Source organism: Myiozetetes cayanensis, unplaced genomic scaffold (genome assembly GCF_022539395.1).
Source record: "Myiozetetes cayanensis isolate MyiCay16 unplaced genomic scaffold, myiCay2020 scf1, whole genome shotgun sequence".
Taxonomy (NCBI): domain Eukaryota; kingdom Metazoa; phylum Chordata; class Aves; order Passeriformes; family Tyrannidae; genus Myiozetetes; species Myiozetetes cayanensis.
Genome location: NW_026086604.1, coordinates 110,764,764 through 110,780,509, shown reverse-complemented (window position 1 = coordinate 110,780,509; position 15,746 = coordinate 110,764,764). Strand labels below are relative to the sequence as shown.

At 39.5% G+C, this 15,746-nt stretch overlaps 1 protein-coding gene across 8 annotated transcripts in view; it reads left to right on the top strand.

Annotated features, from left to right (window-relative positions):
- RBMS3 (RNA binding motif single stranded interacting protein 3) overlaps positions 1-15,746 on the top strand; it is a 766,388-nt gene that overhangs the window by 408,429 nt on the left and 342,213 nt on the right. For 6 of the 8 annotated variants that reach the window (XM_050319193.1, XM_050319165.1, XM_050319157.1 and 3 more), the window contains one exon: positions 8,766-8,935. In XM_050319193.1, the coding sequence (XP_050175150.1) occupies positions 8,766-8,935 (170 nt within the window). The remainder of the gene's footprint in view (positions 1-8,765; positions 8,936-15,746) is intronic. The other 2 variants (XM_050319175.1, XM_050319221.1) reach the window with 1 other exon arrangement.

The window sequence follows — 15,746 nt, the reverse complement described above, 5'->3', positions numbered from 1 at the left end:
CATGAGGCTGGTTGTCTCCTCTTCTTCCTAAGCGAGGAATTAGGTAGGAGCTGTTATGACTTGTGTGGGCAATTTTTTAAAAAACTGTTTGCTATGATAGCTTGCTGGATGAGTTTGCATTGGAAGCAAAAATGTGGTGAGGTTTGTGATGGCTCATATCTCCTGTGGGCACCCTCTGGCCCCCAGCCTGGGACCGGTATGTTACTGTAGCTCAAGGGACCTCAAAGAAAACATGATCTCTGGTGATTGTGAAATGTCCTGGTTCTGTCCTGATGATGTCAAGTTGTCGTCTTTGGGAAAAACTTACCCAAACTCTGCGTTCTGTGGATTCCCTTGGCCGCAGGACAGGAGGTACAACTCATCTTTATATAGCGCTGGGTGGAGGAGGCAGAACTTCCTCATACATATCTACAAAAGATTATTGTGGTAATATGGGCAGATGATGAGGGACATTCCTGGGGAGCTCTGCCATCCCCGATTCCTCCATTACACCAATGCTTATGGTAACAGTGGCAGATTTCTTGCTTAATTGTTCCGTAAGAAAGACAAACTGAGGAAACTTGGCTTGGATTTTGAAAAAATCTTTTTGATAGGGCTTTCCTTCTGCAAAATGAAAACGCATCTGTTTCTGATCTCTGCTCACCAAATTCTCAAGTGGAGAGGGAAGAGATGATATCAATGCTTTGGTTTTGTTTTGTGCTCCAAGTTCAGTTTTATGTGGTGGGGTTTTATTATAGGCAGGTTCTCGCAGTAGTGTTGATGCTGTGGCATGTGTGGACTGTGTGCAGAAAAGCAATGCAATGAAGCACGTGCCTCCTGCATCTCATTTCCAAGATGTTTTTAGTCTGCCACATGTAAACAAGTACCCAGAGAGTAAATTTAGTTTCTCGGAACCAAAAATGTGTTTGTTTCTGCAAGCATTTGGAAAGTTAAGTATCAGCCTTATGATGTGCATTTTTATTCTAAACCTTCAAATGTACCAACAACTCATTATTGTAACTCCAGAACTGGCTATGTGAAAATGTAAGCACAAACAATAATTTCTGCTAGAATTTATTATTTTTCCTTCCATTTTTTTTCAGCACAAAGTTGTATCACAAGCAGTAATTACTGTCATATTTTGATCTGTGATCTAAAATGTTCTTATTAGATGAATTGCAATGTTTTATTGTCCAGATTGTCCAGATTTAGTATTTTTAAGATCTAGATTCTGTTCACATTTAGTCTCAGTACATCAATAAAATATGCATGGATTGGATAATGAAGCAATAACACTAATTTATGTCAAAGAATATAGGCTATTGTTTACGAGTTTGCCAAAGTGCCAAAATACGTTATCTATTGAAAAAAATTCTTCCTCTCCCTTACTGAGAAATAAATAATGCCTCAGGAATAGTCTGTCATGGGAGCCTCCTGCCATGAAATAAATGGGAGAAGACTAGGCTGTGAAGGTTATTTTCTGCTCTGGAAAATATTTATTTGGTGACATAGCTCTTATTGCTAGTCTTTGGCTTTTTAATGCTAAGGACTAAATTTTACCCTCCTGTCTGGATGTGAGAAACCCTAAATTCAGGGAAGTTACCATATTTTAGTCCAGAGCTACCCGTGGTCTATGGATAAACAGAAAATTGCTTATGAGGGATGAGGAGTTCTATTTTTGATATAGCAACATGTAGGGAGGAGAGGGAGAAGAACTGGAGTGTTGGCAGTTTGGTAGCTTACATCTATTTTGTGACCATAACCCATGGAGGCAGTAATGGCCACGGTATTCTCTATCTGCAAATGATACTCTTCATCTCTGTGCTGTTCCCTTGTCTTGGACTGGTTTTTGCTGGGGCTGGTTCACCCTCAGGTGAGAAGATTGTTGGTCTCTCTTAATTTTTTCACCTGACCAATTTGCTTTAGAAATTTCCCATTGATAATGGTGGGATTATGCAGTGATGTCTGGATTGACCTATTTCAGTCTGTCCTAATGTAAATAGAAGATCAGTGAGAAAATTGTCAGGCTTCTAGTGTATGTGACCCTGGCTAACGATGGCTAATCTCTCAGTGCTCTTGAGGATAGCCAGAAGAGTGAGTTGCTATTGCTTTTTGGTTGGTTGGTTGGTCATTTTTAATGAAGAAAATTTTATAAAATGAGACCTAGCGGCAGGTCTATAAGTGTTGTAAGTGTTTATAAAATCTTAAAATCTGGGCAGTCATGACTTGGAAGAGAAGTATTTTGGAACAAAGAAAATGGAACCAAATTGTACCTAAGCGTACGCTCTGGGATTGTGCTCTATAATCTCTAGTGCTTTGTGCTGGGTTCAAGGGAATTGTAAAGAGTATTTAGCCTAGTAATTTCAACAGCTTTATCTGTGAAACAACATCTCAAAGTACCTTACTGACCATCAAATCCCAATGTTAATCTGACTGTTGGATAACTACTGTGCCTGTAGGAGGACCAGGTTGGATTTTTTCTTCATAATTGCCATTTTCCCCAAGTGACTTTTTTTTTTTCTGTGTGAAAAGAAAGAACGGGTAAACAAATACATCTTTTTCCTATTTACTAAAGATATAATTTGTAATAGACTAAGTTCAATGTATACAAGAAGTAAGATCACAACACCACTGTGAATGCATAGTTCTGTTTTTAAATTAAAAATATTACTAATGCCAACTACTTGGATAGGTATTTTATTTTTTAAAATTGTTTCATTCATTCGATTTAGATAAAGAATATCAAAATCATTTCAGAAAAGATTTTATCTGCAAAAGAATTAGGTATAGCTCTAGCTATTAAGTTAGACTTTAATAATATTTTTCCCATCTTTTAGTAATATTGCAATCCTTAATAGTGTCTTTCATCCAGTAATCACAGAGCATTATATATGCCTTAAAAAGGTAAGGAAGAATCATTACAGATTAGTAAACTGAGATGTAAGGAATCTAAATGACTTGCTTGGGGTAGCACAGTGATTTTGCAGTACAGAGAGTGTAACCTGGCAGCTCTGACTCACTGGGCTTCTCGTATCCAGCAAATCACTTTTAAAGGCCTTGGAAGGGATTCAGAGAAATCACAACCCTCTTGAGGTGTATTCTGGTTTTCTTGATTGAAAGAACTGTGATGGAACAGACTTTGAACCTTATTGTCTGTCTTCATCTTCTGAGTTTACTTACATTTTCACATGCTATTCCTTTACAAATAGAACATGTTGCCAGGCTGTGGGTTGTTGCTTCTACAGAAACAGTCTAGGAGCTGAGGGGTACTGTGGTACTGTGTAGAGGGGTTAGAAAATAAGTGCACTTGTACATCTTTTTATTTTGTGTTAGATGCCTAGGGGAAGACCTGACTATGTGGGGAAGCATAAGGACCTCTGTCTTCTGAGCCTTCGTTGGCCACATGAGAGATAGACAATAGTCGTGGCTGGGTTCTGCAAGACCAGTGAATGCCCTAGAAACTCAGGAAAAAAATTATGATTTGAGCTCCCTTGACTGCAGTCTTTCTAAAATATATGAGGTTTCTGTGTTGCCTATTTCAATGTTCATCTTTTATGCACTTTTCTATTTCATCTGTCTATGGATGAGAAGTAGAGCTTACCTTCTGATGCTGTTTCTCACTGAGGAAGCAAACCAAAGGCAGAAGAGTTACTGTGACTTTTATCTAATTCTTTTTATTATATTCTTCCTAACTCTCTGTTTTCTCTTCTACTATGATGACTGCCTTTTGCTTAATACAGGATTTTCTGTTCAGTCAGCTCCAAAATCCCATTGGAAGGCTGAAAGTTGGTGGCATCCTCTCACTGTTTCTATAATTGGCCAGTAAGAACCCTCCAAGTCACAAAACTTACTCCTTTGTACAGCTGGGGTGTGGAGAGAACAGTGTTTTGCTATTGTGAGCTGTAAACTGATATTTGCACAATCTATTTGTGTTTACTTTGTCTTATTTTATTTTCTCAATCAGGAGCTAAGGGAATTGGGTAGCAATTGGGCACTAAGCGAGACGAATCTAGCAACTGGAAAACACTCCATTCAGAGTGAAATGGATAGTATGTGTTCACAATTGCTTAAATAACACGTTTTAATGCAGGACTGTGTGTCGTACTCATTTTTTAATATAAAATATGCATTATGATAGGAAAAGTCAGCATATTGGTGTTAACGGGGAATCTTTCCAAGACCTTCCTTTCAAGTGGATAAAAGAGTACAAGTTTGGGATAGCCAAAGGTGACTACAAACAAATTGGCCGGTCCATTAGCATAGCTGTCCAGCTGCATCCTAGATGTGGAGGCCACTCCAAAACCACAAGCCCAGCCACCTCAGAAGCCTGCCAAGGAGCCAGCTGCTACTAATAAAGCAGACTCTACAACTTGGCATCTAGGGCCTGTGATTCCCATCCAAAAGGAATTGTATTTGAAAGATATTTGAAATTTGTCTTTTAAAGTAGTGTTTTGCTTTGAAAGAAAAATACTTTAGCCTAAACTTGCAACAAGTGAAAAACTACAAAAGAGTAGTTGGTTGCTATGGGAAGATAAACACTGTTCTTGTGTAAGGAGGTTGGATGTTGGAAGGAGAGAAGCATTGTTCATTTAGTATCCAAGAGGCTTCTGGTTCAGCATTTCTGGGTTATTTAGTTCGAAAGACCAAGTTGTCTCATTATTCATGCTTAGCTGTGTGCACTTCCACGGGACACTTTATTTCAGAGAACTGAACTGTAGGGTTTAAGCACAAGGGTGTGTTCCTGAGATTGGATAAAAATTAAGCACATTAATTTCTCACTCTTAAATAATGAAAAAGGGGAAATTTCATTCATTTTTCAAAGATGAAAACAAATCCTATTTAACCATCCATGCTAAATTAATAAGCTGCTTGGAATGATCTACAAACCAGTTCACTCCCCACACATTCCCCACTGAATAATGAAGCATGAGAATTGAAAAATCAGTTGGTTGTATAGGTTATTTGAAAAATTAATGGCAAAACCGACTCTGAATTCCAGCTTCCTTTTGAAGTGAAGCACATAGATTTTGCCTAATACTTATTTTGCTAGATCTGCAGGTCCTGTGCTTGATTGTGCTGGCAAAACCTCTTTCCCAGATTTCTACAGCTGGTGTCGGGGTGTTTTGAGCCAGTCTTGACAGTGATGCTCCTTATGGCTCTCATGGCAGAGATGTTAAGTGCTTTGCCCCCAGCCACGGAGGGGCCCAATGTCAGAACAAAGCACAAATTTCTTGCTGTTGAGTGCAGAGGTGGCTCCCCAGGCAGTGCCCCGCTTCAACATCATCCAGAATCCTGTAGCAAGTGGCCCATATCTGGGATCATCATGAGGTTGCCATTCATTTACTTCACTCCAGTTATTATGTGGAGATTAACAAACCAGACCCTTTGCTCATTTGGAGGCAAAATGCATGCTTCTGCCATCAGTCATACATTCAGCGGCTCAGGGAACAAGAATCCAAAGCTTTCTTCTGACCTGAAGATTTTAGTCTGGCAACCGGCCAGAAGATGTCATCAGCCGCAGTACAGGCAATTTTGTAATCTTTCTGCGGATGGTGTTCTGGGGTATTGGATATGCATGGCAATTACTGTGGGCTGCTGTGGCTGAGATTTATCAGTGAAGAGGGTTTGGAGTACAGCAGGGCTTGCTGGGCTGAGAAGATCAGCATCCTCCAAATTGGAGTGCGGCTGCCTCTATGCACTTCCTTAAAGCATCTCCCAGGGTGCTGCTGTGAACCCAAGCATCCATGTTTGCCTATTGTCTGAGCAGCTCTTGAGAGACAACCTGTCCTATGGCCTCATTCTTTCTGTATACTGAGGACTTTTTTTTTTAAATAGCTATGACCTTAAAATCAGTGTAACTGTAATTCGTGTTCACTTCTGCATCCCCTTTCAGCTGTCTGAGAGGGATAAAATGTCTTAAACTTATATTAGAATTAGGCCCCCAGTGCTCTCCTGTGTGTGAGGATAAAGATCTTATAATAGAATGAAAATTGCTCTTTGTGTTTCAAAGGTGTATTTCCACTTTTTTTTTTTCTTGCTTATTAGGTTGATGTGAGAATAGGACATTTACTCATTATTCCTAGCTAAGACATATATAATAATATCAATTAATAATTAAAGTACATAGAACTTTATTGGCTTATGGAAAAATCTTTCATTGCTGTACAGCATTTGCATCCCTTCATTATGTATGGTAAACTTAGAGGTGTAGGGGAAAGCAGTAAGAGTGTCACCTTGACCTTTATTTATTTCTTTATTTCTTTATTAAGCTTAGGAATACTCAAAATATGCAAGATTACTGTGGAATATTTCCTGAGCTCTTGGTATATTAAATCCAATTGTATTATACAGTCAGGGAGCCCCTGGTGGTCTAGTGGTTAAGGGCGTGGTGCTGTCACTGCCGAGGCCCTGGTTCGATTCCCGGTCAGGGCCACTCCCCAGGCAGATGGAGCTTGTTAGCCCTTAAAGGCAACCCATCTACGTCCTGAGGACCTCGCTGCCACCGTCCAAGCTCGCTTGGCCCCGGCAGATGAACCTTAGGATTAAAGGGTGGGCTCAGTTCCGCGCACACTGTGTCTCACCTAAAAAATCCAATGCGCAGGCTGGAAGGTGGAAAGACCTTCCCCGGATCTTCGCTTGCGAAGACTGGCCATTATACAGTCATATCTACCTCTTTCATGGCCTTACAGTGCACAGAGATTTAAACATGCTCCAACCAGGATGTTTGAAGATATAGGTGCCTGTGTATTTAGTAGAGGTTACTGTTGCCTGCAGTGCCATCCAGCTGGGCCAAGGCTGTGGCATGGAGCTGATTTCCAGGATGTGTCTCCAGCATTGGTGCTCAGTTGAGGCAGTTCCCTGTGCTGGTACTCAGGGCTGCTGCTTCAGCTCTCTATTTCTGGGAATGACATTGAAGCTCAGGTGGGTGGGGATTACCCAGTGATAAAATGTGTGTACAGGGAAATATGATCCGTATGCATTAAGTGCTTTTGCTTGTCAGCAAACCTATCCATGCAGAGACTTGGGGAAGAAAGCTCACGACCCTTTCTCTTTTACTGCAGAAGAGAGTGAATGACACTACTTGCTAGCATGGTGATCACACTATTGAAGTGTTTTCTCCTTTTAATGGCTTCTACTTGAGTCACATTACAACTAGGTGAGATTGCAGAAGAATTCTGATGTCTTGACACTTGATGTTGTGTTCCCCCTCTCATTGTTTAAATGGGAGAAACAAGGAAGGAGAAGGCAGCAGGAAAGGCATCACTGCGAGTGTGGTGCTTCATTTCATCAAAACCTCTGAGCTTCACCTGTCACTGGTGCTCCCCTTATGTTCTCCAACTTTTTTTGGTTCTTCTAAATAATGGGACTTGTTTGAAAGAGTTTAGACCTACTAATTTAAAAATATTCAACTACCGAGATGGTGATTTGGTGTGTGCATAATTATAAACACTAAAATAGGACCACTGAAATTAAAGGGGCAGTTGATTAGCATGATCAGAAGTACTCACAGACTTAAATATTTTCTCTGCTCAAGGCCTAAATGCAGAATGAGCATATTAGAAGTCACTTAAGTGTTATTGCTACTATAATGAAAATTGCAGATGTTTTGCCTTTATTAGTCCATTAGCATAGCATGGTTAACTTAGCGCTGGCCCAACATTTACCTGCTGTTGTCACCACACATAAAGCAAGCAGAATATGCTGATCAGCTTGTGGAAATGGGATTTCCCCCCCTCTTAGCAGATGGTTACATTCCTAGAACTCTGACTCCATTTCCTTGGCTGCCTGTCTAGGGCTCGGCCCTCAGCATCCCCTAGTTCCTATAAATTCACCCCTAGAGCTCAGTTTTTCTGCATAGGTCACAGTGGTGACAGGATAGCCTCCTACTTCCAGCCATTCCTTCATTCTCCTGGCAAGCACTCAGTGCTGTCCATACTCTGGTGGTCAGGGCACTGGGGGTGGTTGCAGCAACTAAAATTCCCTAATGTTGTCTCGGATCGGAGGCGCTTAGGTAATTTTTACAGCATGTGTGCGCCTTTCTTCATAACATGTATTTACCAGGGAGCTGAGGGGTGGAGAGAGTGTTGTTCTCCCTGTGAGAACGCCTCCTTTTTTAAGTGGTGTTTCTCAGTTGTTGTGTGTGGTTTGTGGTTGTTCAGAAGTGGGTAAGGTTTTGAGAGCAGAAGGTCTTAGCCCGATCGTCTTTCCAAACCCTGTTTCTCTGTTGCGAAAGAAATCTGTAACGGCAGAGTCTTTTCAGGCTACTTTGGATTTTTTTCTCTCTTATGCTAGGCAACTCTCTGCCACCTGACTATTCATGTGCTGGGTGCTCCTCGTGTTTTGAAAAGACTAACTAGGCTTCTGGCATCATGTACCTATGGCTAGGTATTCCTATTTGTGACTTAGAGTACTCTTAGAGCAGATTGTATTTAACTTCTTTCTTTAATACTAGTTACTCCCTGAGTATCTGTCATTTCACAGATTTATTTTGTAATCGAGATAAAATAGGTTTATAATCTAGCTACTTTAGTTCCCAGTTAAAAAAACCAGTAAAATAATGCACTTCATAGCCATAACTAAACTCAAAATGTGGGTCCTATTTTGCATTTTGAAAGACATTACTGACTAGGAGTGGGTGCAAGCACCTTAGGAGTGGGCATCTGGAGGTGGTCAGGGAGGGTAGGACAAGCATAGCATGGTTCTGGAGCTACCTAGGTAAACCACATCAGCCTGTCATGCTTTTGCCTTTTATAGTAACAGCCTTTTTTGTTTTGATCTGTTTCCAGCAGTCCTATGCACCAGCTCCTCACCCCATGGCTCCTCCCAGCCCCAGCACAAACAGCAGCAACAACAGCAGCAACAACAGCAGCGGAGAGCAGTTGAGTAAAACCAACCTGTACATTCGAGGCCTTCCACCCGGCACCACTGACCAGGACCTTATCAAGCTGTGCCAGCCGTAAGTGCACTTAAAATACTCAGTGTCTTTGGGTAGGAAGATGTCAAAGCTGGCCTTCCAGCTTACACTTATGTGTGGCCACAAAAAAAGACGTCAGAAGCCTCCTACACTTGAAAGTTAAGTGTTATTCCTTTAGTTTGAATGGCTAATTAATGGCTGTTGAAAACCTTTAGGTACAGGGTTTAGGGGAATAAGGAGGTGAGGGCCTTCACACTGACTTCTATTTATTCTAATCTGGTTGATTTCTTATGTTAAAAGGAAAATCTGCATGGCAGGAAGACCTACCTAATGACAGATTTTATAGTTATACTGATCTGTGAATCATATCCTGATGCACAGCAAAATTATGGGTGTTCTTCCCTCAATCTATCACATTTTATGATTGCCATGTCACATGTTGCTGGGCTCAAAGGTTTAGAAGTATGAAATCCATTGAAGGTGGTCTTGTAGCTGTATAATTAACAGCTAACTAACTGCAGTTCCACTGAAAAATGATGATATAGAAAGTATCACCTTCTACCCCCCTGTTTATCTGAAGAGTCATGTTTACAGATTGTCCTGATAAATATCAGTTTTACTGTGTTTTATTCCTGTTGAAACGAAAGAGACAGCAAAAAGAGCTCTGCTCCTCATGCATCATCAAAAGAACTACTTCCTAAAACACTGCACCCTTCTACCCTTCTTCACTCAACTGAATGTAGTGGGCAGTATAAGTAGAAATGAGAACCTGATTGGATTTCCAAAGTCATGATTATTATTGATGTCATGTGGGAGGGGAATAATCCAATTTGAAATTCCAACCAGAGATAACCTGGGTGGAATTTAGGATAATCCGTTTTTTTGTGTTGAAGTAAGAGCAAGGGGATATTTGAAAAATAAAAATCCACCCTTGTTATGATGCAGAACTGTGGTGTTTTTGCCATAGAATCATCCGTTTCAGAAGACAACAGCATCTCTGCTATTTGTTATTACAAATCAGCCTTTCAAATACGTATCAATAGATGAAGTTTGGTAAAGCAAGGAACAGTCTGGGGCTGATCTACTGACTTGAATCCAAATGACTGTTGTTTTGAAGCTTGTAATAGCAGTATCAATTTAATGGGTTGTTACAATTTTATATCATTCTGCCTTCCCCAATTTTGATCAAAAACCCTGAAAGACTTCCCTGAGTACATGTTATGTGGACATGACTTGCCAAGAGTGGAGCTAGCAGTCTTACTGAAGTGATACCTGGACTTTAGTAAAATTATGGTAGCTTGAAACTCTTCCCTGTGACTTTCTCCTGTTAAAGCTACTGCAGGTAGAACTGACTCTGTCCTACTCACACAGGAGTATAGTGTGCTGGTGATGTTTCATTTTCATGCAAGCTGAATTTTGAGTGTACCTGTCTGACATTTGTACAAACTACATTCATTGACACTTTCAACATGTGATAGTCACAGATAATCCCAGTTCAAGGGCTGGATCCTCAGTATGTATAAATTGATTGTAGTCCACTGACTTTCAAAAAAGCTCTTTTGCTATAATCTTCTTGCAGTCTGACTCTTCCCCAGTTCACACAAATGCTTTCAGCTGATCAGGACTGAACTAGTTATTCCTAAAGGAGCCTCACAACTTTGGCGCCTAGTGCTCAAGTCACGGTGTGAGCAGTGATACTTAAATCGTGAAGTTCAGGGGCACATCCCTACCTCTTGTCTGCCTATGGGAAGTGTACATCAAGTATCTGAGAGCTTCCTTTTGGCACTGTGGCAAAATTTTTCATGTGCTCCACTAAACTTAATCTGGTCTATGATTAGGGGACTTTGTCTTGCTATCATGAGATTCCTGTGTGAACAGATGCTCTTTAAGAAAAATGCTGACATTCATTTTGCTGAATGTCAGCAAGGAGAAACCAGATAGTTCTTCTGTCATTTTTTTCAGAATATTAAAGGAATTTATCAAAGCAAAAGAGAAAGGCAGTATAGGGGAACTTAAATATCTGAAAATGCAAGAATTTGTCCTGGCAGCATGCGGATTTTAAGTAATGTTTTGCAAGGCATTTTCTTTACCTTTGCCCATGGTTACACAGTAGAGGTGAATAAAGGTCCAAACCCCTTATCCTTCCCCCTGCCCCCTCCCAAAAAAACCTCAAACCAAAACAAAGAAAAACCACAAACCTTCCCTCTCCCCCCACCCTACCACTAAAACCAAAACCAACAATCTACTGCTATATGAACAAGACATAGATTTGTCTGTTCAGAAAGACTGCCTTCTGTGAGTTCTCTCCTACCTTATGTGGCTGGGGGCTCACCATGTCTTAAAGATTTCATGTGAACAGGTATTCACAAAGAAACAGAAGGTGCTGTCTCTTAAGCTTCCTGCATAGAAGTATTAGCATAATTTGCTACAAGATGGGAAATGAAAACTTACTTCTAATCCGTATTATTTTGCAGTACAAGCTTTTAGTAGAGCTACATTCACCAAAGCTAACTGGCGTCTAGCACACTGGTTCCTCTAGGCTAGCTGCCAGTGCCTAAAATGAGCCCTTCTGAACCCATTTCCTGTGCTCTAGCATGGGACAAGGCTGCCAACAGTACAACTGTCACTTGTAATATCTGACATTTGGCAGATCTGAGGAATAATCTTCTAAACCCACAATATTTCTCATTCAGAAGTACAGGAAATGCTTATGGTTACACACATTTATCATAGCCCATCCCATTTCCAGGTTTATTCTTGTAAGGAGGCCACCCTCTAAGTCATGTGCAAAGTTTTTCATTTAATTGCATTTTACCAGGTGGGTTGTGGAAGAGAAACCCTTTAATCAGAATTGTTTGATAAAGTATGGGGCTGTTTTGGTGAATCCTGCCTGCTTTTCTGTCTTTCTGCTGTGTGTTTCTGTGTGGTGTGTATTGCACACTAAATAGAAAACAGCAGACTGGAGTACCATTGATGCTTGAAGTGCAGAGTCCATTACACGTGATGTGAGACATTTCTGACAAATGTTCCGACACTATCAAACCTTTTATCAATTTGAGAGTAACCTTGTCACAGTAATCTGTCAAACTGTTCATATAACTAAAGGAAAACAAGTCATCATAAGCTGTACAGTAGCTGAGTGAATGAAAAAAAAATTGCTACTGGAAGATTTTTTTTATTATGTGGTTCTGATCGTCAGTACTTGGTTTAACGTGCGTCCAGTAAAGTTTCATCAAACTCCCTTTTGCAGCAGAAAGCTGCTAGGCTGCACTGTATCTTTTGGGACTCTATACAATAATTCAGTCAAAAGCTACATCTAAAAGAATGAGTAAGAGTGCTTAGCAAGCAAAAATCTGTTGCTCTTGGATGTATGTGTCATCTTCTGGATTTTCATAAACACTGAGTAAAGAAACTTCCAAAACCGGACCTTGGCCTCTCTTGATCCTTTCTGAGGTTTTTTTAAAAAGAGGCTTTATACTCATATATGATCATATTGATTATCAGAAAATATTAGTCTAAAATTTAAATATTTAAAAAATTCATATAAATAATATTAAATATCACATAATTAGCTTTTTTTTCTCTGAAGTACAGTCTCTGCTGGTGCAGTGGTATACACCATTATAAATATATCTTCCCAGTCAAAATATGCTTTTACAAAAGTGAAGATAATCAACCTGAAAATATAACATTAGAGACAGAAAAAAATGCGTATTGTGTCACTGTACAAGCAAAGCATAAATTATTATCTTTGAAATATTCATAATCTGTCACTCTAATTTTCTTGCATTGTATTTTATTTCATTTCATTCAGAAGCATTCCAAGATCCTCTTCAAAACATACACAGATGGCTTAGTCCCTTGTTAGTATACTGGACACATCCCATTCTTCCTCACTACATCTCAGCGGAGATAGGTTGAAAGAAATTTCATGCACAGACTAAACATTTGAACTTTATTACTTTGAAACATATTTAATTTAAAAAACTTACAGTCTGTCTCTTAAGATTTTGGTCTAACTGTCTCTTCTTACATTTTTGTGCTGACGGAGATTTAGGCCACAAATATTTTAAAAGATAAAATGAGTTTTGGAGAAGGGAAGGGAAATTCGAGAAAAGAGATATAAAATATCTCTTCCTCTTTCCTCCCCACAGTAATTTTCAAAAAAAAATTTGGCTTAAAACCCCCAACATTTGACGAAAAAACAAGCCTTCTGCACTGCACAATTAAGACACTGATATGTATTCAAAGGATAATCCCTGTCCATCTTGATTCAGTCATCTTGACTTCATTGTGTTCCAGGGTAAAATTGAAGGCCTTAATTAAAACAACAATAGTAAAAATATCTAAACCTGAGGAGCAGCAAGTCTCATTGTTGCTCAGGCTGACTCTTGAGGAAGATGAGATAGAATCTCACAGATAAATGGTTTTCCAGGTGTGGGAAATCCCTAATGAATAATGATTAGATGAGCATTTCTGTCTTTAAATAACCTCTAGATCCATATATTTGTACTGATTACTCAAGGTTTTAGGTTTGTTTTGAATTAGTGGGAGTGGTTGTTTTATTGGTTTGGGTTTTTTTGTTTGGTTGGTTGGTTGTTGTTTGTTTTTTTTTTTTTTTTTTTTAAGGTATCCCAATTGACTCCTTGGTCAAATGTGAAATTTTAGCCTCTCATTTGATTCTGAATGTCCTTGGTTTTGTCTTGTCAAACATCTGAATAAATATTCAGGCTGCCACTGTTTAGATTCTATTAAAGGGCTAGTCCCAAGGATAATGTAAGCAAGGTTATTAATTGAAAAGTCATACATTAATTTACTTATATCCTAGACTATTTTTGAAATGAACTCTGTGCATTTCTTTTGCCCCCACAGAAAAAGGCTGAGTTCACTGAAGTTTCAGAGGGGTTCAAGGTGCCTTTCAGGACAGGTTTTCTTGTCAACAGCTGCAGCAACACAACATTTCTATTAGACCAAGGCTTATTGCGAGTTCATGATAGTCATTCCTGCTATGTGTTAAGGCAGCAACAGTTGTATATTGCTGAATATTTTTATTTTCCTTTTATTTTATGAAAATAACAAGTCCATGTTATAGGAAAACTGATGAAATGAAGGTGTGGGAGAGGTAAGTTCCCTTCCACTCCTTTTTTTTTTTTCCTACCTAAAATAGTTAATCAACAATAATGACTGTGAACTATAAATAAAATAAGGGTTAACCAAAATACAATCTCCATAGTGAGCTCAAAATTGAAAAAACCCAAAAGAATCCCTGTAGTAAATACATTGTTCCACAGTGAAGTCAGACAAAATTTATAGCCAGTGTAAACTCATGTTCTCATCCTGACCCTAGTGTAAACAAACCCCAAACTATCTAAGACTTGCGTAGCAGTCCTCAGGCCCTCTCTGCTCCTGTATTTTTAAGAAGTAATCTTTTTAGATGTAAAGGAATTGACAGTGTTTTGCAGCCTTGTGTATGTTAAAACAAGGTGCGCCCTGGCTTCAGTATTAATTCAAACAGAACCGAAAAACCTCCGTCTCTCCTGTAATTTGTATCAGCTGACACCATCTCTGTGTGATGTAGCAGGGACTGAGAGGGCGTGAAAGTGAGAGCACTCATTCAGTGGGATTAACTCATATTGGAACCATGTGGAGACGTACTGAATAGGTGCTGCTTAAAATCTTGATGGATGTTTTGGTTGGGTCTGTTGTAGTGATATGAGAACTGTGAATGGCTTTGAAATATGCTGAAGAGGTCAGTCTTCATGGGAACCAAAGAAATACCCAGACTTGAGGGGGGAAAAAAAACAACCACAAACTTTCCCCCTCCCCACTGGATTTTCTATGTTATTCCAAGTAAAACCAGAAGTCCAAAGAAGGGTGTACTCCGAGGCCAAGCACAGCAAAGGTATCCTGATGGACTAAACACTCCGATACAAAGCAAGGAGGGGACTGTATGAGTATATTCCTCTTATTTGTGAGTGTGTGTGTCCAGACCAAGAAAAACACACTGATGAGTTGGCTTGGAGAAATCTATATCCTTATCCCGTTCTTTGTATCATGGACTTTTAGGAAAAGTTTATTTAGAGGAGCAGGAAAGGGAAAAGAAGGTTAATATTTTAAAATGCCTTTGATCAGAAACCAAATTGTGAACATTAAGGATGTGAAAAGTAGGCATAAAAGCAGAGGAACATGAAGCTGTGGACATGATTTGTTAATTCTTGCATTGAAGACATGTTCATACTGATGATGCTTATAAATGCTGTTAGAAACCTTGTGGAGTTGCTCTTTAGGTCTGAAATGATACAAGGCAGGGAACTTGTATTTTCTTTGAACAGCATCTTGGTGTCTGAAATAAGTTGATTTGCAGTTTTGCACTCAGTTACATAAATATTACATATTTTCAGTGTGTAAATATGGGCATGGATGTACACAAGGTTTTTCTCCCTTACCTGATATTATTGAAAAATTATTTGTATATTAATTCCCATTAAAATAATCTCCTAATGTCTTCCATTGTTAAAGACAAACATTAAAGCTGCCCCAGTAGGCAGTGAAGCAATTCTCATCTTACCTTGCCTCTTTAATCAGGGAAAACAAAACTCTAGGTCAGCAAATGCCCACAGCACTACAGAGAGCTTCATCTGGGATGTGAACATTCCCCATTGTCAGGAAGAAAGGCAGAAAAATAATCTGTTTAAAGTAATAAATGAGCACCTGCACTCTTCTGTTTTGAATGTGCCTGTCTTTTCACTGGAGTGTGACAGGGTGTCAGTGAGAGTTTCTCATCTCCTTTCAAGTTGGATGAACCTGATTTAATGGAAGATAGGGGAGGAGGCAGCATTCTGAGACACTTGTG